General features: G+C 30.9%; 1 protein-coding gene across 2 annotated transcripts in view; it reads left to right on the top strand.

Moving 5' to 3' along the window:
* Positions 1 to 23,820, top strand: part of LOC129219378 (vacuolar protein sorting-associated protein 51 homolog) — a 231,071-nt gene that overhangs the window by 172,851 nt on the left and 34,400 nt on the right. For both annotated transcript variants that reach the window (XM_054853753.1, XM_054853754.1), the window contains exons 6-11: positions 5,001 to 5,133; positions 8,336 to 8,424; positions 11,225 to 11,333; positions 15,478 to 15,590; positions 18,409 to 18,514; positions 23,066 to 23,166. In XM_054853753.1, coding sequence (XP_054709728.1) covers positions 5,001 to 5,133; positions 8,336 to 8,424; positions 11,225 to 11,333; positions 15,478 to 15,590; positions 18,409 to 18,514; positions 23,066 to 23,166 — 651 coding nt within the window. The remainder of the gene's footprint in view (positions 1 to 5,000; positions 5,134 to 8,335; positions 8,425 to 11,224; positions 11,334 to 15,477; positions 15,591 to 18,408; positions 18,515 to 23,065; positions 23,167 to 23,820) is intronic.

Genomic DNA, 23,820 nt, shown 5'->3' with positions numbered 1-23,820 from the left:
CCTCATGCCTGAAATTGTTTATAGTTTCTTTTGTCTTGCTGGCTTTACATATAAGTTAAAAAAAAAAAAACCAGATTTCTAAAATCATCATTGAAGTTTTTCGAATGTTCTGTAATTATTTTCCTTGAACAGAGCTGACAAACTTTGATGTTAAACTTGCCATTCCGCCCTGAATTTTATAATGTAGACAGTTTGAAGATATATTAGTTATAATCGATACTTCGCTACTCCTTTCTAGTTTCACTGCTTTTCTTGATGAGTAGGAGATGACTAGAATAGTTTTAAAGAGTTGCATGTTTTATATCATCTAGTAATTTGATGTTCACTTTTTAACTGATTTGAATTAGAATATTGGTCCTTGAAGTTATTGTTCAGTATTAGAGGGAACGTTTTTCTATAAGAAAAATAGTAAATCAGGCAAATGTACTTGGTGTATCTCAGTTGCTGTTTTTAACCAAGGTGTTGTTTTTGCAAATCTAGGTAGCCATGCTAGATGTTAAAGAAGCAACTGTTAAAATTGATTGTTGTGGATTATTGCATATAATGAAGATATTTTTAGGTTTCAAAGGAATTATCTTGTAAAGAAAAAGTTAAAAGTCTAAAAAGGGTTGCTAATATGATTCGGAGAGTGAAGCATAGGATAACGTTCTAATTGTTGTTTCGCAGGGACTTAGGTGAGGAATGTTAATGAAGGAGCAGAAACCTAGAAAATATTTATAACAGAGATTCAGTTACACTGGTTAGGAAAACATGATGTTAGGTGCTTCTAGATGCATTAACCCTTAACTGGTGAGAATGTATCTATTACGTAAATGATGAGATGAGATTTTTTTTTAACCTCAATGTTATATTTCTTGCACACTCCACGAAGTATAGCAAACTAAAATAGGAGAATTTCCAATGATTTTTGTATTAGTTATTTATATAAATACCGCAGAAACAGTACCCCATTTACAAATTAAGTCATACATGTAAACATTATAAAGCATTTAAATACAAAATTCCAGCTTTTCTGGGATGTAAGACACCTTACCTCACCAGTAAAGGCTGCTTAATAACTTGGTACTTAAAATTCAAATCAGTAGTGCAGCTTAGCAAGTAGCAAAGCTAGTAAAATGCTTAGATTTATCAACAGATCTATTACAAATAATTCTAAGGGAATTCTGCATTAGATATAGTAACATTAGAAATGTAAGATTTCCTTAAATTTTGAAGCAGTGGAAAAAAAATTAGTTATTTTTTTCTGGAAAAATTGATTTTTTACCAATTAAGTGTATTTTAATAGCTATGTTTTCTTACAAGACATAAAACGTTCTAAACATTAAAAAATATGTATGTACTATACAGTCTATGTGTTATTTTTCATTCTTAGAAATATGACTAATATTTTTACTAGTAAAAAATCTTTCTGTTTTCTTGCTGTCAGTAGGTTTCTAAGTTCATGACACTAAAAATTATCCAATAAGTCCCACCATCATTCGCTTGTTAATTTTGAATGGGGTGTGATTTTTATAATTTGCTAAATTATTTTTTTTGTAGATTTTTTTTTAATTGTGAGATTTTAAATGAAAAGTTGCTTTTCTTTCTCAAAGAAGGTTGTTAATGCATTTGCATACATATGTTCACACACACAATTATATATACAGATACAGTTTTGAAATTAAAATTTTAACTTAAGCATTTCTCCTCTACTTGATGCTATTGATATAATTCAATCCTGTGTATACATTAATAATTTTAGTAAGAAAACATAGTACAGTGAAACCTGTGTAAGTTGACCACTTGTGGTGCAGTACTTTGGTGGTCAACTTAGACAGGTGGTCAACTTATAAAGAGGGTAATGATTTTTTTTTTTTTTTTGTAATTCTTGCACCATCATGTATTCAATTTTTGACTTATTGACACTTACTCTTTCTGTTCAACTCACTTTCATTGTTTAACATTACTTTGAAATAATAATTTAAAATGTTATTCAAATATTTTTAGAGATTATTTTCCCAGAATGACGTATCATTATACGTCATGCAAATTTAAAATTTCAGTAAATTGATTTAAAAAAAAGTCTTATTGTTTATGAAAAGTTATTCATTTTATATTAATAGTTCCTAAAAATTAATATCTAATCAAAAATTACAAATTTTTTCGCTTAACAACAAAAGAAAAACAAGTTTGGAGAATAGAAGGGTTCTTAGTAATTTTCCCATGTGGTTAAACTCAAAAGGAGGTTTAGTTATGCTGCTGTTTCATTTAGTTGGTAAAATACTTGTCTGGCATCAAAAATATTCTTGGAAAGCTATTAAAAAATAATAATAAAAAAATAATTTGCTAAATAAAATTTTAAAAAATAAACCAAGTGGTCAACTTACAAAGGTTTTTTTACAATACTCCTAACCAAACTTGGTGTTCATTAGTGGTCAAGATAGAGAAGTGGTCAAGTTACAGAGGTTTTCCTTCATTATATAAGATAGGACTAATTCCGTTCCTGACAAAAGCGGTCAACATAGACAGGTGGTCAACTTACAAAGGTGGTCAACTTTACAGGTTTTACTGTAGTCACATATGCGGTAGTGAAAAGCAAAGGAATGTAAGTGGCAAAATTAAAAATTTAAGGATAACCAGTACACATGGTAGGTGAACCTCTCCTCTGTCTTGGGGCAAGAGATGGTACTAGTAGCCCTGGTAGTTGCTGCTGTACAGTATGATTTAGAAAAAAAATTTCAATGAAAGCCTACCTAGGATGGCATGTTTAAACAGATTTTACTCAAAACTTGAAAATGTCCACTTACATCTCTTTGCTTCTCACTGCCTCATATAATCTTTTAGTGCTCAGGGAAATTAAACAATATTACAACTTGCATGATCTAAGTTAGTGTTTTCATGTAGAATACTGAACATGAAAAAACATTTAAACACAAAAAACATTTGAATGTAAATATTAGAAATTTCCTAATACATTATTTTGTGCAAGAAATTTCAAAGTTCTTGAGTCGAATCCATTGAGTTTGATCTTTCTTGAGTTGAAATAAATCCTTTTAAGTAAAACCTCCCTCCCCCCCTGTAAAGTTTCCGTTTTTTTCAACCATTCTCATATCTAAGTTTGATAAGACCTTACATGTTGTAGTGGCTGCTCAGTTTGGTTCATATCACATATAGATCTTGTTTACATTAAATAAAACATTAGCTCATTTCAGGTACTTAAAACCCGCAATTAGAAAAATCCCTAAAAAAAAAAAAAAAACTGGATCATTGTAGATAGGATTTTGAATCTACTCCTTACCACATGCTATTGCAGAGCCATTGCATTCCTTTGTAAATGTTCTAGAAGAAAGATACTTTCTTATTTTAAACTGTTCAAGGCTATATTACCAATAGAGTAAATAGACTTTTATGTTTAGATTATGATTACAAGCTTAAAAGGCTCAATATGTATAAAGTCTGAAGCAAAAACGAGCTAAAAAAGAAGTGATGCAGCTAAGTTCAAAAGTTATGTGCTTGCAGCAATTAATGAATACTTGAGTATTTGCTTTGCAGGAATATATTCATTTATTGTTATGCTTCTTTTGTTTTATTTTAAGCCTAAGTAAAAGTAACCAAAACTGAATCGCCATCAGACAGAAAATGTTTACTATCATTCTTTTTCTAGAAACGCACACAGAAGGATGTCGTATTTGTTTTCGAAATAGTATGCAGTCACTATTCAGAGTATAGACTCAACAAGAAAGTTGTCAGGAATCAGCGGTGAGAGGACTTTTGTAACTTGATGAGTTAGTATATCCGTTCTAAATATGATTTCAAGATTTTTATTGATTGTCTTGGGAGATAAAAATGCAGTACTGTCTTTGTAAATTTAAATTGGCGGTTGCGAAATCAAGTTACTGAGTGCTTTGATAAGACAATAATAAATGAAAGACAAATTCTGACTTAGGATAAAATGTTTAGGAAAAGTACTCTTATTTGAATAGTAGGTTTTGTTGCATGCAACCCTTTTTATAAAAGTTGAAAATATGAATAGAATCAAAGGTTTGAATGATCACACATGTAGTTAAATGAGCTTTAAACTATGTTGAGAAAATTAAATGTAAAGTTTACAAGTTGTGTAGTAGAAAACATGTTGAGTAAATCCTAAAATTTTGCTGATTTAAAACAGTGATGACTTAATCAAGCTGTGATTGCCTGTGCCTTTCATCCTCAGGATGTTACACCATTCTCCGCTTTTTATTGGAGATGTTTAAGTGATTTGAGCTTATATAGTAGGTTCATTTGCTTCTGATACACAAAATTGTGCAGAATACTGTTCATGATTGGAAAACAAAAAGATTTTTCCTCAAAAGTTTGGGTGGCCAAATATCTTCCATTAATAACTTACATTAGTGTGACATGAGTTTATTTCAAAGTATACTGAACAGGTTAATAATTATTGGGAACATAAAAGATGTACCAATGAGAAGGACACATTTAATATTTTTGAAAGAGCAACACTACAAAAGGGCATATGTTTTTATGCCACAGCAATGAGTTAATTTTCTGATATACATATATATGAAATATAAATTTTGGCATGTGTGTGTCCTTTGACTTGCAGTATTTCAATTTGTTGATATAAGTTTCAATAACTTTTTCCCACATTTGCAGGTGGATGTGGTTGCTAACATCATTTTCCACCATCCTCCACTGTTCGAGGGTTGTTTACTTAAACTTTTTATTTAAAGTACTCCTAGAGAAAGTAGTCATAAGCAGCAAGGTCATGGAACATAGCTTGCCAGTTCTAGTTACCATATTAAGAGAGGACTTGAAATGGCAATCATCATACACACATGCTGAATAGATTATCATAGCATTTCAGAATTTTAACATTTAACTATGCATAATGTAAAATTATTATCCCATTTCATTAATACACTGTGCTCATTTAAAATTTTAAACATCTGTTTTAGACATTGTATTTAAGCAAGATTTACTTTTATTAATTTTGTCCTTTAAACTTTCTTATTGTTGGATAGGTACTATTTAAAAGCTCAAAAGGTTCTTCACCAGTATGAACACATGCCTTCTTTTCGTGGTATTCAAGAAGATTGTGATATTTTAATTGGCGAACTGAAAGTAAAATTACAGGAACAGTTTAAGTCAAAAGATGTAAGTATCTTTTCTAAATTGTTTAAACTACTTTTACTGCATTGAATTATTTTTAATTAAATAAGTTATCTTATTTTCATTTAGTATTCATTTAGTGTTTATGCAATTTAATTTCTTGTAGATTTATGAAAAGGGGAAAGCTGTTTATCTCAGAATTTGCTTTTTGTGAATCCCGAATAATTGTAGTTGCAGCAAGTTCAATAAAAAATGTACAATGTGTTTTATTAGTTTAAAAATGGTTTAGGGTTTTCATGATACTTTCAGTTCTGGTCGAGTTGTTTGAATTTGTATTAACTTTAGAGAATAATAATTTAAATTTAAGGAAATTATTCTTTTGAATTTTTTGAAGTGAGTTCTTGATACATGCTATGTTGGTATATATGCTGTTGCCAGTCCAAAATGCAGCATCAAGAAGGAATAGCCATATCAAAGCCAAATTTATTTCAGAGCTTCTACATATCATTTAATGATAATTGACTCGAAATAAACTTTGAAGTCATTAAGATAAGATCAGTAATTAGGGCCGTTTTTATGTTTGTCAGCAACTGCTGTTACATGCTTTGGCATGGAATCAAAAAGGCTATAGCTGTATTATTGGGGAATGGGCAGCCCATACTACTCCATAGTGGGTAGTCAAAGTTCATCTGTTGTACCTGTGATTTCAACATGTTCAGCTAGCCGTTCTCCAGGCTTTGACCAGACAATTTCAATGGGCCATAGCTCTTGAAAACAGATATACCAAAAAAACAATGCTTTGGGAAGTTGAGAAGAATGCTTGAAATTTGCATGCAATGTGTGATCATGCATTGTTGTGCTGAAATGTGACCACAAGCAAAACCTGAATGTAAAAAAATTAAAGCAGACTGCAACAACTCAGAGATACAGCACAGGTTAAGTGTATCGGCAAAACAAACTAAGAGTCTGAAGAGTGGAGTCCAATGCAAACCCATCCAATAACATTGATTGCATGACGAATATGATGATTCATAACACAACACTCAATCATCTTCTTTTCAAATTTGAATCTGACCATTGTCAACTTGCATCCAGAAGCATAATTTGTTCAAAAACATAATTTCACGCTAATTGGTTGTCTACATCCTTTCAGTGCATCATTGCAAATGATTAATTTGAAGTCAAATGTAAGCAATGTAGCAGATGCCTGGCCGTTAGTCTGCTGTGCTACAAATTATGTCAAAATCTTCATGCCGACACCAATTGTTGTGTCATAAAATGCATATGCTGCAATATGATTTTGTGGTTGCGACTCTGCACTCCATCAGTGTTAAATGTGTATAATGATTTTCCGAGTGAGTAGTGCCATGAGGAGGTGCATTCGTCCTTCTGGTCTGTTTGCATCTGCATCCACCAATTTCTTATGTGCATGACTTTGGCTTGCCTACGCCCGTCATGATTACCAATTTCTCAAATGTTAATACAGTCAAGTCCTGACCTACATGAGAAATATATTCCAAGACTCTCCGCGTTAGTCAAAATTTCGCATTGTGAAAAAATGTATATATACAAATTTTTAATAAACGTACCAAATTCTTTTAGACATTTGTAAACAGCCTTCAAACTGCTTTAAAGCATTCCTCAACTATATTACCGTTTCTTACAAAAAGAACTGAAATTTTACTGTATTTAAAAATCTAAAAACAGCTGTTTCATTCAATATAAAATTCTTTAAGATGCACAAAATGGATGATTGATGGGAGGGAAAGATATAAAATAAGACAACACGGTATGCACGGTATGTAGAAGTAATAAAATGCTGCACTAGAATCATACTGTACAGTTGATAAAGTAATAATATTTATGAGTTAAAATGTAAAGATGATGATTCATGCTCCATGATTTGATTGTTATTCTTATCTAATACATTTTAAAATATGGTTGCTTTGCTTTTTCTTAAAAATGTGTCCATTTATGGCAAAAGCCCCTCTTCCTGATCTCTTTAATCCACAATACAAGAGCAGGTTGCATTTTCATAATATTTACTTTGCTTCGACTCTGTAAGCTGCAATATTGAAACTAAGTTGTGAACTTTTATGGATATCTTTTCGTTATGACTTTTAATTGTACGTGGGGAAGATTCGCTCATACATATTGTTGCGCTACCGTTGACGTTTTGTAGTTGTTCAAGCATATTGAGAGTCTTAACCTTTTGTTTTGCCAGAAACTTTCTTTTTCTTCCAATCTTCTCAAACTTTAGAGAAATAACACACTAAGGTGCCATTATATTTCATTAACTTTAATGTTTAGAATGAAAAAAATAAATGAAAGATGCTGAGCAGTTATTTGATACACTAACAATGCGATGCATAGACTAATTGGATGTGGGAACTTTCGCTATCATTGAGGCTAAAGGGATGTAATAACATTGACGAAACAACATTTAGTAGTCAGTAACAAAGCCGATAGTTCTTTCCAAATAGATTCATGTTGTGGATGAGGAATTCACGTCAGCTCTAAAATTCGTTACTCCTGAAAGATTTGTGTTATAGCCGTTACGTGTATGTTGAATCGCATTGTAGCGGGAGTCGACTATATAATAACTGTATGTAAGTATTCTGCCTCACTCAAACTCAGAAACATGCATGGACGCCACAAAACTTAAATTTTGGGAGGAGTAAGTTCGCCATTTTACTGAAAGAAACCGACTTTTGCCTAATGATGAAACATGTGTATCATAGAAGTCGGAGATCAGTAAAAAACAAAACAAAAATGCAATACTGTCTCCAAATTTGCTGAATTTCAGACAAAATTTGCCAAATAAGGAATATTTTTTTGAGGGCACAGTGACCTCTTGTAACGTTTCATTAGTATGCCCCTGTGCTGGAATGGTGCTTATATTTTTTGTTGAGGCATACAGAAACTATATGCCAAAAATCACATGATTTTACAATTTATATCTGCCAAAACAGCAGTCTTGCCTCTCTTTATAAACACTTTGTAAGTGCTCTGTAGCTGCACCTGATGTGTGAATGCACTGAAATTGTATTTCTCAACATGGTATATGAGTGATACAAATTTGGATTTGTTTCAAAAATTCCTGCATAGTGCTGCATTTTGGATGACCAGCATTGCATATATCTACACACACACATGTGTGTGTGTATGTCTGTATATTAAAGCTAGATTTTTTCATATAAAAATTGCATTATACTTACAAATAATTATCTAAATGAATTTTTTTCAGGCTGCTCCAAAACAATTAGCTGAATGTGTAGATCTTCTTTTGCAACTTGAAGAACCCACTGAAGTATTATGTGATGAATTTTTGAAGCAGTAAGTTATTATTATTATTATTATTCAGTTATTTTTTGTTGATGACATGGTTAAAACTGAAATTTCAGGAGAACTTTAGCTAGTGCAAGATATGCGCACACTTTTGAGTAAAGGAATTTGGAGTACATCCAACTTTTGTTCTTACATGAATCACTGTGAGGATATTTATTGTATATTTGTAACTATTTCATTTTATGATTGTCTGACTTGTTTAATGATTAAATTTAGTAGAGATTCAATTAGAAATGGGCTATAACTGTTTAACATGCAAAAAGTGCATTTATTGATGATTATTGTTTCACAGGACAGAAAGATTTTCTGTAAAATTTTTCACTTGATAATTGTTACGAAGTATAAGTAAAACTTAAATATGATACATTATAAAGCCATCAATTGAACATTTAAACTTGAGCACCAGTTAAATTTGGTGAGAAGAATGCATTAGAAATGACAAGAAAATTGAAAGGAACAGTGAAAAAAATAATGAGAAATCTAATAATTAAAGAGAGGTGTAACTGAATTGAAACATTTTCGTCAACCGGTTTATTTATGAATTGCTAATGAGATGTTCATAAAGAGTCTACAAATTTTATCAAAGTAGATTCAATCAAACATTTCTGCATCATAAATGACATGTTCTTAATTACTCATCAAACCACTAATACTGTTTTAAGTACAGGAGAACCTGCTATTCTGAACTGTTGAGACTGGTGCCTATTTGCATTACTTAAAAACAAAAGGAGGGGGGAGGGATTACTGAAAATTGCAATGAAAATAGAAAAGAAGAATAACCAGGCTTTACGAATATTAGGTAGTACTCCATCTCATCGAATGGCAACATCAATATGTTGAGAAAACATAAAAGTAGTTTATGTACTTCCTGATGCAACTGCTTTATTACAGGATGATTGTGGAATGTTACAAAATGTGAAATATGGCTGTAGGAAGATGCTTCTTTGAAAACTGGTTGATGACACTGACTCTGTGCTGTAACTTTAAAGAATATCCCTATAAAATATCTAATTTATTGGGAATGTGAGTCATAAAACAAAATCATACAACATTGTTTATTAAAGCCATGGAAAAGGTTACAGTCAAGTTTAACTGATTCTCATTAAGAGGTTATGCTATGTTAAATATACACGAGTCTATGTTAAATATACACGAGTAAGCAAAGTTATATGTGTTCAGCTTATTAAATCGGTTTGAATCTTTAAAGATGCAGCCGAACACTGTAACTGGGTGATTGTCTTATGATACTGTTGCCAATCTATTATATACAGATGACAAAATAATTTTTTTTGGTTCAGAATATGCTGAAGATACCTGAACATGAAGAAACAGTTGAGCCAGAGAAAGTTCTTATTCCCCATTCTGAACTGCAAATGCCTTGAGAAATAGCAATCTGATATACAGAGCAGAGTCAAACTGCCAAAATCAACGAGCATAACCTTTTAATGAGATATTTTGGGCAGAATATTTCCTTGTCAAAAATACCATAACTTTGTCATTCAAATCTGAAAGATTTTTCACACCAAAAGATTTAAATTTAAAAATTGATTTCATTAATTGCAAATGTACTCCTTGAATTATTACATTTGTTTCTTCCTTGTGTACAAAATTATATATGTTAGAACAGTATTATTTTTGTTAAATTTTTAGTACATTTAATCTTTTGAGGTAATTATTTCAATTATAATTTTCTGAAACAAACTTAGGTTAGATTTATTAGTGGTTTTCAGAATAACGGGTTTGTACCGTACTAAAAGTATGCTTTTTCATAATTTTATCGTGCATTGTTCATTTAAATGGATTTGTTAGTATAATTGATTCTTTTGTTCATGGTACAATCATCCCCACTCTTATAAGAGTATAAATCTATAGAATAAAAAAAAAATCCTATTGCAGTAATGTTAAATTTCTGTGCTTTAATAAATATTTTTATCAGTGATACCCAGCTTAATTACATGCATATTCAAAGTTTCTTGAGCAAAACTCTCTTGTTTCAAGTCAAATATTTCGTTTCTTCGGTGCAAAAAAATTTTAGTTCACCCCTTGAAAGTAAAAGGTCACTTGTAATAAAGCACAAAAGGGGGGACAACTTTAATAGTCTTCGTTGACTTCTAGCTGTAATCTTATCTAAGGTTGTAAAATGTGGCAGTGCATACATCTGCAATCTTTATCTGTATGAGTGGAGAAAGTATATATGTGTTCGAAAATTAAGCACTTCTCCAAATGCATTTCTAAATATGCTATGCATGAATTTTTATGATTTCAACCTTTCCCCTCCACTTTTTGAAGTGACCATTATCGATTCTGATCTTAGTGGCCCACAGTTTTAAAAAGGTTGTATAATACAGCTTGCTGTATACACTGCAAAAGGAAATCAAAAATCACTGAAATCCATGCCTAATTTAATTCAGGAAAAAAAAAAGAAATAGTTAAGTAAATACTTTTTTGTTATGCATTCATTTATGTATTATGTGTAATTTTTTTTTTTTGTCATTTACATAAAGATTTAAGCATTTTAATTTTGGGTGAAATATGTGTCAATATTCAAGGAATTAATTATTTACAATTTATCATGGTAATAATGAATATAATATTCGCAAAATATGTCAAAAATATGTTTCTTGTGTTCCCCGTATAATCGAATGAGACATGTCGGAACCGTTGTTATTCGTTTAAGCGCAGCTGACTGTACTTAATGATTTAATTGTTTTCCTTTTAAAGATTGCATCTTTTCAAAACAATTTTTGAAAAAATGTATACTAAATTATATTGTATCTTATCTTCATAGTGCAAAAGAGAAATTGGACTTCGATTTGGAAGAAATGAATCAAATACTGAAACTTTCAAGTTCTAATTCTGCTGATGAAAATGAAAAAATTGAATCGAGGAAAAACATGGTAAATTAAATAGATGTTGTTAGTTAGTATTGACCCCAATTTATATTGACCCTTATTTAATAATAAACTGAATTTCCAATATCAGAACAAGGGAAACATTTTAAAAGGTAACTTTCAAAAAAGTCTGCTTCAGTTTTTTAAGAGAACTACTGAAATGGAAATTATCTACTTTTATTTTAAGTTTTTACCATAGAACAATTCCACAAGAACAAAAAACCAACATAAATATAAAAGCAATATTTTACCAAAGGAAATGTTATTGAGAATTAAAAACATAAAAGCATGGTTTGTTCGTTTTGTTATGCTGCAATATACTTAACTGAATATTTAAAAAAATGTGTGATCAAATATTTAAAACCAAACAAAGACAAATCTGTACCAATATTTTTAAACTACAAGACAAAATGATTTTTTAAAAATATTGAGTAGGGGAATGTAGGGCAAAGTGAAATGGTTAAGGTGACTGAGGTTTTTCAAAATGAAAAAATCGGAAATTTATTTTGAAAATTACAGTATAGTAAAGAACATTGTATTTCTTATAAATGTTGCATTGAAACAGTATTTTTTTTTTTATTTTTGGCCATAAATTTGAGTCTTCCAAAAATGTGCAAAATTTTCACTTTTGTTTTCATGGGGCAAAGTGAAAAATAAAATATTTTTCTTATGAAATATTTTTTATTCAATTATAAAACATATTTTTGATTAAAAGAATCAGTAAATAAAAGGTTGAATGAATAAATGAAAAAATAATGAAACAATAAACAAATAATTAAATTAATAAATCAATTAATATATGAGAAAAATAAATAAGCGAGTAAAAGTGAATGAATAAGAAAGTGAATGAATCAATTAATAAGTGAATTACTAAGTGAAGGAATGAAATGAATTAAATAATAAATAAAAACGTACGTGATTTATATTAAATGATTCAGTGAGTAAATGAAACGAACTATTCAACTTTGCCCCATCCACTTTGCCCCATATGTACTTGACTAATTGTACAATTTTTTAAAAATACAAATAAGCTTTATAAGTACTAAGTTAATTCTGCATTGAATATTAAGAAGTCTCAATTAATATTTAAAATGTTAATAACAAGAATTTTATCATTTTATAGTAACAAAAATAATTTTTGACTTACAAAAAATATTGTAATATGAGTATCAATTTTATTTTAGTATGGTAAAAAAAATACGTTGATTAAGTACTTAAGATAACAAAAGGTAACAACTTCAGTTCGAGAGGAATAGTACATGTTCTATTCCTCCCACTGCAGGAGCTTTTTGAAATACTTCTAACATAATACAATGTATGCAATAATACTACTCACATAATACTGATGCTGAACTTGACTGTTAGATTTCAGATACTGTATTTTTGAGCTTGTTGCACACTTATTACATTTTCATTTTACAAAAAACACAATGGAGAAAATTATTGAGAAAGAAAGAACTTTTACTTCTCAGGCATAAAAATAAAGGTTTCTTACTTTATCTGCACTCAGTACTATACTTTGTGTAAGAATTACACTACTGGCCATTAAATTTGCTACATTAAGAAGAAATTGCCAGAATGAAGCTAAATTTTGCACACATGTTAGCAAAATGGACATTAGAAAGTTGACAAAATTGACAAAATGAAAGCTAATTGATAATTTATTGTTGGAAAAATCTCAAATGAATGGAGGTTTAAGTACCCTATTAAGCCACCTCTAGCATGAATGTACGATGTATGAAGCGATACAATCGGGCATTGAGGCACAACAGTCTCCTATGATATCCTACATCATCTCATACTACAGCTGCTGTAAACATACCACGCATTCGATCAAACTCATACGCTTGTGTTGGAACTCATGACGGGATTTCCAGGAGTCATTTTTTTAACATGACAATGCTCGGTCACACACAGCAAGGGTGTCAAGGGACTTCCTTTTCCACATTATCACTTTCTCTGGTCTGCACGATGAACTGATTTGTCACGAATCAAGCATATCTGGGATCACTTGAGACGGTAAATTGGACAGCCTGTAAGTTTGATTGAATTAGTGGCACGTTTACAGCAACTGTGGTACGAGAAAACATAGGACATCGTACGAAACTGCTGTACCTCAATGCTTGACCGCATCGACTCTTACATTCATGCTAGAGGTGGCGCAACAGGGTACTTGAACCTCCATTCATGTGAGATTTTTCCAGTAATAAATGATCATTTTGCTTGTATTTTGTAATTGTTTTCTAGTGTCAATGTTGCCATCAGGTGTGCAAACTTTTGTTTCATTCTGACAACTCCTTCTTGGTGTAGCAATTTTAATGGCCAGTAGTGCAGAGTTACACATGTGTCTATAGGTACTCGAACTGGAGAAAAAAATAGAAATAAATAAATTCTGATATTTTATTTAGACATAAATGTAGGTGTCCCATTTCTCCTGACTCTCCCGCATATATTAGTACAATATCATTTTTTGCCACTACAGACTGCTCAATCATGAAAGTATCAATTCATTTTATGAATTGAAGTCTGCCCTGTCCCTTCTGGTTTATCTGACTTTGATTGTTGTTTTGTAATGATATGTATGATTATCCTCAAGAGGAAACAAGCTCTTTAGGTGCTATTCCCTTATGATTCTGAAATGCAATCAATTTATGATTAATTTATGACAAATGTTTAATGAATAGAATATTTTAGGAAATGTGTTTGCATACAAGAAATGTCTTTCAAAGTAATTTTTTTATGGTGCGACTATCTTTTTCTTTTCTCATAATATGACTATAGTTAGAGCAAATGTAACCTGGCAGCATTGTGAAGGCTAAGCAAGCCCAGACCTACTTATGACCCTGCAAGGTTAGGTTTGCCCCAACAATAGTTTTTTATGCCATTTTTTTCTTGTCCTCCCACTTTGTTTTCTTTCTTTCTTTTCATTAAAAGTTTTCAAAACTAGTCTTTTTGGCATTTATTTTGACAAACAAAATTATGCAACTTGTTAAGTGCCTTTGTTTTACTTTGATCAGTACCTCCGTAACTTGTACTAAATGTCAGGTATTTAACTCTCATATCAGAAAAGAAACTAGTAAATCTATAATTTATTAACAATGCGTATTGTGAATTTGATTTTATGTTGGATAATGAAAACATTTCGTGTATGAGGGCTGTGCTCCCTTTGAAAAATAGTTAAGCACTTCCATTGCTTAATTTTGAATATTAGATGTTTTAGTTCAAATGTGATATTTGTTTTTCATTCCTAAATCTGTTAAGCTTCAGTGAAATTCTAAAAAAATGATATGCAAGAGGTGTTTCAAGCATTACGTCCTGAACTTCAATTTAAAAAAAATGTTTCTGATGAAGTTTTTAGAGGATTCAAAAACTTCTTTGGAGAACATTTTGTAAAACTGGATATTCAACAAGACTTTCATAGTTCTTTTTTTATTTTTTAAGAATGCTAGTATGATGATTGTAGCCAATGTCTGTATTACTGTTTATTTAAAAGCACAACAAATTTTTCTTATTATTTTTTAAAATTATTAACTTTCATCTAATGTAATTTGCAAATAAATTAGAAATGGAGTTTCGTTTTAATTTTTTTAAATTTAATTTTAATATTTTAGTAGTAATTATGATGAAATTAAGCTTGCTTCTGTGTATCAAAATTTCGATACATGAAAAATTCCCCCCGCAAGCTGCTACTTTGATTCATGTTGATCCAATTGTATTTTACATAATGAAATAAAATAATGGTTAATTTTCTTTCTGATCATATTATTTTGTAAAATAATTAGGTTCAAATTTTTATTTTACGTTTTTATGCTTTCTATTTATGTATTAGAAGAACCTTAATCTTAAATTATTGAAGCTTTCTCATAAAGATTCAATATGGTAGAGAATCAAATGGTATTATTAGTTTTGACCTTTAACAATAAATATATTTTTGATACTTTACATTTGAAATAGTGCAGTTATGATTGAAAGTTTTACTAATATTTGCTTAAACAATTTAGGGTATATGATTTATTTCAAAATACTTTTTTAGTTCTTTTATTTTCACTTTATTAACATTTTCTGAATCTTTGTATTGAGAAAAAATTTTAATTGCTCAATTAGCCACTACTTTGAAATTAAAAATGTATTCTTTTCCTTCTCTTTTTAGGATATTCTTGAATTTGTTGATTTTAGTTATAACACATTTCTCAATAATATTTCTTTAGTTATTGCATCCTACTGGGAACTATTTTTAAGGCAGCTTTCCGTTGAAGATGAAAGGTATTGAAGTACTAAATGTTTTGTTTGATTATCAACAATTTTTTTTTACTGGTTTCATGTTTTTCATAGCTTTTAAGTAATTAAAATAAATATTGACATTAGTGTGGCACAGAGATTTAAGCTGTGTCCAAACATTAACATGGAGCATTGCATTGAAAATGCAATTTATAACATTTATGATGTCTTAAAACTCAATATTTTCTTAATAATGCCTTCAAAAGCAGAGATCACAAAATTATATTCCAATGGCAAGAAATGGCACCAATGTTGATCTGAAATCTACTTTCATATCCTTGGCTTAATTTACACCATTCAGAAAACTCTAAGACTCCTCCACTTCTTTTGTGTGGAATTAAGCCCTGCTCATATCCCGCATGTCTGCCCACATTTTTTCAATTTTTTACTGTGGATATGAAAAATGGACTGAGCTGTTTCAAAATAAAATAAAAAAAGGATCGTTAGTGCTCTTATATTCTCTTCAAGGTAAGAAGCAAAGAATTCAGAATATTTTTAAAAATGCAGAAGGATGTTCTAAAATATGAAAAAAAGTGTAAGTGAACCTTGCTTTTACTATTGATCAGATACTCCTTTAATTAAAAGGAAAAAAATGTTAAACATGTTTAAATAACTACTGAAGAAGTTTTAAGCAAATGAATAAAATTAATCAAGTATAATTTATTCTTGAAGAAAGATTCTATAATATAAATACTATTGATTTCATATTGCTCTAATTGGCTGTCAGCTCCTCTACTTTTCTCCTCCACATTCAAAATTAGAGTGGTCTAATATTGAATATGATTTCTGGAATTGGTTAAAATGCACTACATGTGGTCTACTGGTTGTGGACAGTCTCTTGCATTGCTTGAGTATGGCAGAAAGTAATTTCTAGACTGTGGTACCAGCTAGCAAAATACAGTAGTTGTTTTCCTGGATATTCCAGTGTCAAATATATTCCTATTTTAATACCAGTGTTACTTGATGTCATATCCAAACACATACAGGTTCAAGTTCAGTAGGTGCCCATTTATCTAACTGTTCAGCAATGTCATTTGCCATAGCATTTCCTCTCCCTGACTAATTTAAAAGCAACCAAGAGCTGTTCATCAATATTCAGTCTTAATATGCGATTCTCCTTTGTTTTTCTTGATATATTTTGCATTAGTTTGCCATACCAGTGCACTATGAAAAGGACTACAGTAAAAGAATGAAAACAAAAAAATTAAAAAAAAGTATTTTTAGCACCTTAGTGTATATGATATATGTATGTAAAGCAATTTCATCCAATCACTCTTAATCTAAAAAATAAATAAATAAATAAAAAACCTTTTTTACGTTTTATTTTTCCCTTTTTCTTTCTTTGAAACGAACTGATAAGTATTTGAACTGTAAACACTTAAATAAGATCGACATACTTTTTCAAAACATAAGTTCATTTTTATGAAATTATTTCCTTTTCAAATTGAAATAAGGGTTAGTTAAAAACACTAACACATTTAAAAAAAGTATTTAAAAAAAAATGATAATTTGAAAATTCATTAATTTTGCAAGGATTGAAGAAATATTTTTTTAAGGTCCAAGAGAGATTGAAGGAGGAAACTCCTAAACTTTATATTGTTTCTTTTTAACTTGTGATTCTTTTCTTGAACTGTTAACAATCGGTTTCATTTGCATTTTCAATTTTAATAGTGTCTGGCTTTTTATTATTATTATCTTGTCTTTTAAATCTTTTAAATACTCATCATCCTCGTATTACCTCACAAATTTATCACCCTCTTGAGGTTCCAAATCGTCTCCAGGTTGGGATCCACTGCATTAAAGGATATTGTACTTTTCCAATTGAACTACCCCCCCCCCCCCGAAAAAAGTAAACAAACCAATTTCAATGATCTCAATCAAAGAATTTCTATAAAAATTGCACAAAAATAGAATTTTGATAATTACTTTTTGCTAAAATATAGTGCCAATATAAAGTTTTCACAAAAATAAACATTATTGTAAAAATCCTGAATTAGTCCTTTAAAATTTTTTTTCATGTTTTCAAAAATTGTAATGTTGTTAGAACTTGAACTTCTGTTTTTTTGTGATTTTACCCCTAAAAAAGTTGGTTTAACAGCACAAAACTGTAGTCCTGTAAGCCGATTCCTTTTGCTTCCCTCTTCATCCTAAAAGTCTTAAATGGAAGAACAACCTCATAAAAGGATTAATGAAATTATGGTCATTTGATTTTAATTACCGTAAACCGGGGTTACTTTGATACAGGTTTCGCATATTTTGTGTTGTAGCACCCTCATTTTTGAAGATATTTCAACAATTCTTGAACCAAACGATAGCTTAACATCTCAGCTTTAAATTGCCGTTTGAAATTCTTTGATATATTGAACAGAGAGGGGGGGGGGGGTCATTTTTTTTATTAATGTTACCCCATCATCCGGGGTTACTTGGTAACAACGTGTTTTCTCCATCTAAAACGACTGTTTCGGTGGTTTGTAATAAAGTTACCCCATCCCCACATAAATCAGTGTCGCCAAAACCATTTTAGTGTTTCAATCAATTGGCGGTGTCAGCGCACTCTGAAAAGTGATTCTTGAAACCCTGAGACCACCAGGGGTCGCCAATTGTAAAATTAAGCCCGCCAGAACGGTTCAAAAATAAAAAACAGGTTTTTATAAAGTTACCCCGTTAGTCTAAAGTAACCGCGGTTTACGGTATTGTTTCATTTATATATTGCTGTAAACAACTGATTGTTTCGTAAACAGCTTTTCACTTTATTATGAAATAGATTTCTTCAAACAATTATTTTCTTTTTTTTTTTTTCAAGGTATAAAAACATCACCTCTAATGTCCCATTAAAAAAGCTGGAAGATTTTGTAGATGAATCCATGAAGTTCTATTTTAAAATTATTGAAGCAAGAATTGCACTGGAAGTAAGTTTCTGTTAGTTTACATAATTTTTTGATGTTCACTAAAATTTAAGAGTTCAAAAGTTTCATGTACTGATGTTTAAGAACCATGCAAGTTATATTTCTAAACATTCTTTACCGTTTTTACAAGTTGTAAACGAGATTATAAAAAAAGCTTTTGCTTTGTAACATTCATTAATGCACCTATGATACAAATATTCAACCATTAATTTAAAGAGATCAACTCTTCAGCAGGAGATAAATCTAGTAATTGAAAAGAACCCTATGCATATGCTTAGAGTTTTCAATATCTGCTAATGATTGTTACTTGCTGTTTCCCTTTTAATAATTTTTTCTTAGCTGCATATTAAATTCGAAAAATTATGCTAAAAAAATGAACAAAGCATTCAAAATTGTCAACCGTATTAAAAGTAGATCCACAACTGGAGGTAGTGAGAAACAAAGGGATGCATACAAGGGACAAAATAAAAGTTTTGAGTAAAATGCAAGCCAAGTTCAACCTTTAAGTTTACTTTTATTGAAAAGTTTTTCTAAACCATTCTTTACTGCAGCATATACTCAGGCTGCTACAACCATCTCATGCACAAAACAAAAAAAAAGTTGCTCCTGCCATTATTTGTGTTAGCTATCTCCCAGTTTTTATTTTTAGTGCATGCACTTCTTTGCTTCTTATTGCTTCATCTGTTATTCTAAAATCACCAAATAAGATGTTAACCACATGTATTCAAATTTTTTTAAATGGATGTTTGAGAAAAAAAAAATGTTTCATTGAAAAGTATCAACTAAATTATTGCGATTTTGCAAAATCTTCACTGAAGGGGGAAGTATTTATCCATAATAACGAGAACATTATTATTCAAAAGCAGGAGAGTACAAATTTCAGTAGTGAAAGTAATTCTAATGCTATAAATTCTTTATTACTTCTGGTAGCCTAAGAGTCGATTATGCCAGCTAAAACTTTCTTTACTGAGGCAAGAACCCCAGTTTTGCAAGTGCTTAGTCAAAAATTCAGTCCATGTCCTTTATTAAAAGAATATAATTCAAAATAGTGGTGCAATTCAGACCAGTTAGAGGTTTAACATGTAGAAAATTAACACAAAGAATGTACAAGACTACAATGGTTGTGTGTCTATAATTAATTCTTGTACATTTTTGAGCATTATATCGAAAATGATCCTCGGTTTTTTTATCACATGAGGAATATGCTGAAATCCCAATTATCAGAATTTGTAGATAATTGAAAAGTTGTGACTGCAAAAGTTTGAAAATGCTTTTTTGTGTAATCAGTGACTGTATCACTTTATTCTCAGGACCAAGTCCTGCCGTGTGAAAATATCCTACACAATTAATGAGCTAACACTAACTTGAAAAGTATCTTGGTAATAGTTTTTGCCCATGACTTCATGGTTTCTACTGCCATAACAAAGCCCTATCATCAGCTTTTATTGACTAGAATTGTAACTCATCAGACAAAGCAATGCATTTTCAATCATCCTAACTGATATGTTTAGAAGTCTACCAGACAGTGAGACATTACAGGCAGTGAGACAGGCTGTGACTATTACAGGCAGTGAGATATATTAGTCAAAGCATTGCTGCCATACCCATTATTAACGTAAGATTTACTACATCATAGTCATACACACATATGTTGTATTTTCCACATTGGTTATTCTTATCTGATGTAGTATTGGCTTATCTTTTTTTCTGGTTATACGCTATGCGAATTATCTCTGGTCTTGAACATGAAGTGGACTTGGTTGTCCACTGCTTCATCCACGGAAGAAAGTAATACAAAAAAATATTCTGTGTATGCACTTGATACTTGATTGAAAAATGTTGAATTCTTTGACAATTTCAGAAAACTTCATGTGAAGAGCTCTGTCTAGAATTGACAGGTATTTTCTATTGTTCAGCAATAATCAACTCAGAATATTTTCTCTGGAATTACTGGAGTACAACAAAGTTTGATTTGTCCCTTTATGCATGCCTTATGTGATGCTTCTGCCATCAGCATATTTGCATAGCCCATACTTTTTACGCTGTTGTGTATTGTTTGCTTAAATTTAAAATGAAATCTTGTTCTATATTATACTTTACATAATTAAATAAACCAGCTTTTAATCAAGCTTACTTGATTAAAAGCTGGTAAAGAATGAAGATACTAGAGTATCACATTGATTGAATATTTACTGTATTGTATGAAATAGAGCATAAAATATACAAGTTGTGATTCAGAAGTTTTAAGACTGATTTTTTTTTCGAGAAGGGGATTGCTAGTGGACTGGTGCGGTGGGCTGGGGAAGCAGTGAGGAGTGTGTGGGAATGAACAGAAGCTGCGGCAGTTGGTTTCCGAACACTGGAGAGTGCTCATCGCTTGTTGCGTGAGTGCGTGTCATTGACCTTGGTCGAAAAGTGGGAGATGTGCAAAAAGATTTTCACGCTGGAGTGCTTCGCCGCTTGAGGGATTGACTCAGCCACGTCCACCTGGCGATCAAGGGCGATTGGATTCTCCTCCACAAGAACGCGCCTGCTCACGTGTCGCTCGCCAATGATGCAGTTTTGGCCAAGTTTAACGTGAGAACACTGGCGCCCTAAAGCAGAATACTTTACGATGTTCTGCAACGTAAAATCATTTGACCAAAATTGTTCTGCAAGTATTTCAAGCATTGTACGCGAAAAAACGTGACATTTTCCACAAATTGGGTGGCAAAAATCAAAATCGTTTCATATAAAAGTTGTTTATTTTTTTTTTTAACTGGACTGTTGTTATTTATTTCTGAGGAAATGAAATATTTTCGGAAACATCACAGCTTTCAACCAAATGACTAATTAAAGAGCACAGAATTTGGAAAATTTGTTGATCACGAAAAACTATAAAATCAAAAAAACTTTAACAAGGTGTCAAACCTAAACCGATTGAGATTTTCCAAAAATAGTTTATATGCTTTCCAAAATGCATAGAAAGAGCAAAGATACAAAATTTTATAAAAATCCGAACCTAGGTGCCAAACCAGATTTTTTTTTTGGTTAATTTTACATGGCATGAAGGAGCAATTAAAATAATGTTACTAAATAAAGAAATTACTGAAATAATAAATAGAATGAGTCGAGGTTGGGTTGCATATAATAAAACACTTCAAAACAATTGAAATATTTTTGGATGCAAAAGGATTGAAATCTCAAACAAGACATGCAATTTCCGGCGGCGGACGTGTTTCAATGTTGGCATGTTTCCAAAACATACGTGTATGGCGGAAATTCTAATGATGAAGATCGATTGGGAAAGTCCTCAAAGGATTAATCAAATTCAACATAGCGAGCTTTCCGCCAAATTATCGTAATTTGAGATAGTTTTAGATTTTCTTTTAATTTTAAGAAGTTCAGTTTCTACAGATTCTCTGCACCACAATTTTTGCAGATTTTCGGCACTGCTGTTTCCGTAGATTTTCGGCACTGCGGTTTCTACAGATTTTTGGCACCGCGGTTTCTGCAGATTTTCAATGAAATTTGCAGAATTTCTGCAGAAAATTTGTCAATTTTCCTCTCACATTTGAACAGAATTGTTCTGCTTCTCAGGCATATGTTCTGCGACGTACGTCGCAAATTTAGCAGTATTCTGCTTTGGGGCACTGGCGCATCTACCCTACAGCCAGGCATGATTCTAAGTGACTTTTTCATCTTCTCCTAATCAAGACAGATCTAAAAAGGAAGCGATTAGACTCCATCAACAGAAAACATACAGTCCAGCAGGCTTCGATGAAGCCCTTGACAGCGTGCTGCCAGAGGATTTCCAGAAGGGCTACAAACCATGGAAGTCCCGCTGGCAGCGCTGTGTTCATGCTGAAGGATCATGTTGTGAAGAATTTTAGTGCACTGTACTTAAATATCTGATAAATATCTAGTTCTGAGATCAGTCTTGAAACTTCTGAATCATACTTTGTATGCATAACACTTTCATCTTTCTTTTTGTCCACATATTTGATTTAAGTAATGACGGGAAATTGCTGTTTACTGCATAGAGTTTTGTGTATTTCTAAACATAAGCAAATCTATGCATAAGCTGAAAGCAGGTTTTTTTCTTCAGAAAGCCTTCAATTTGTTAATTTGTGCTAGTTTTATTTTTAAATATTTTGTTTGAATTATGAGCAGGGTAAAATCTTACCTGGAAAATTTTAAGTTGAAAGTGAATATGTTTTCAAAAATCTCTAACAACAACATGGCTGCTCCCCATTTGTTTTGGCTGTGATCCGACAAACAAGCAAAATTATATATAAAAAATCAAAACTAAATCATTTTTCTTCATTTCAAGTCAATTTCTTTTTAAAATAAGTATAAGCTACGTAAATAAGAAGTGCTGCATTTTGCAGTATTTACACACACACACATCAGCAGATCCATATTATAAGATGACACTTTCTAAATAAACCGCTAAAAGCATTCAAAAAATTTTCAGCTCATACACAAAAACATATGTTAGTTTCAGTTTCAGTTCAGTCTTGAAAGCCGGAATAAAAATTTTTTATGCGTTTAAATATATGTTTTGTTTTTCAGACTATGAGCAATGATGCAGCAATTCTTGTAAGAGCCTTAGATAGATTTTACAGACGTATTCAAGCCATCAATCGTCTCCTTCCACGTATTGATTTTAGTTTGTAAGTACAAGTTTATGCATAGTTGAAACATTATCTATATATTAATATTAGAGAACGAAAATCCAACTACATTTGGTTAAATGTTCTTAAAACCTAATAGTTTGTTATTGCGATGAATTTAACATGATTTGTAAATTATATCATACTGTAATGAAACTTTTGCAGAATTTTAAAACTTGTGTTTGAAATGGGTAAAAAGCGATTGTCATTTTAATTTTCATCAGAACTCAGTTTCATTTTTTCAAAAAAAAAAAAAAAAAAGAAAAAAGAGGACTTTTTCATTTCAGTTTTAAATAATGAATAAGCTAATAATACCTGCTAGAAAAATAGAAAAGTGTTAATACTCTATATATGTTTAGAAGAATAAATGTATCGAAATACTATACCTTACTTTTTTTTGAGGAGCTTAAAAATAACTCTTTTTTGAAAATTTCATCCTCCAATAAAAATATGGAATTTTATGAAACATAATTTTCATTTTAAGATTTTAATTTTTTACCTGTTAAAAAAATTACAGGATTGACAGGATTAAAATAAAATATTCAAACAAGAAATTCTTCTATAAAACCAGGTTTTTCAGATTCTTTCTCATTTTCCTCTAATTTCTGTTATCTTTCCAATTTCCAACTGATTTCTGTTTTTTTTTTTTGAACT

The sequence above is a fragment of the Uloborus diversus genome, chromosome 3, assembly GCF_026930045.1.
Source record: "Uloborus diversus isolate 005 chromosome 3, Udiv.v.3.1, whole genome shotgun sequence".
NCBI classification, from domain to species: domain Eukaryota; kingdom Metazoa; phylum Arthropoda; class Arachnida; order Araneae; family Uloboridae; genus Uloborus; species Uloborus diversus.
The sequence above is the reverse complement of the archived record's forward strand: the minus strand, read 5'-3'. Positions and strand labels throughout refer to the sequence as shown.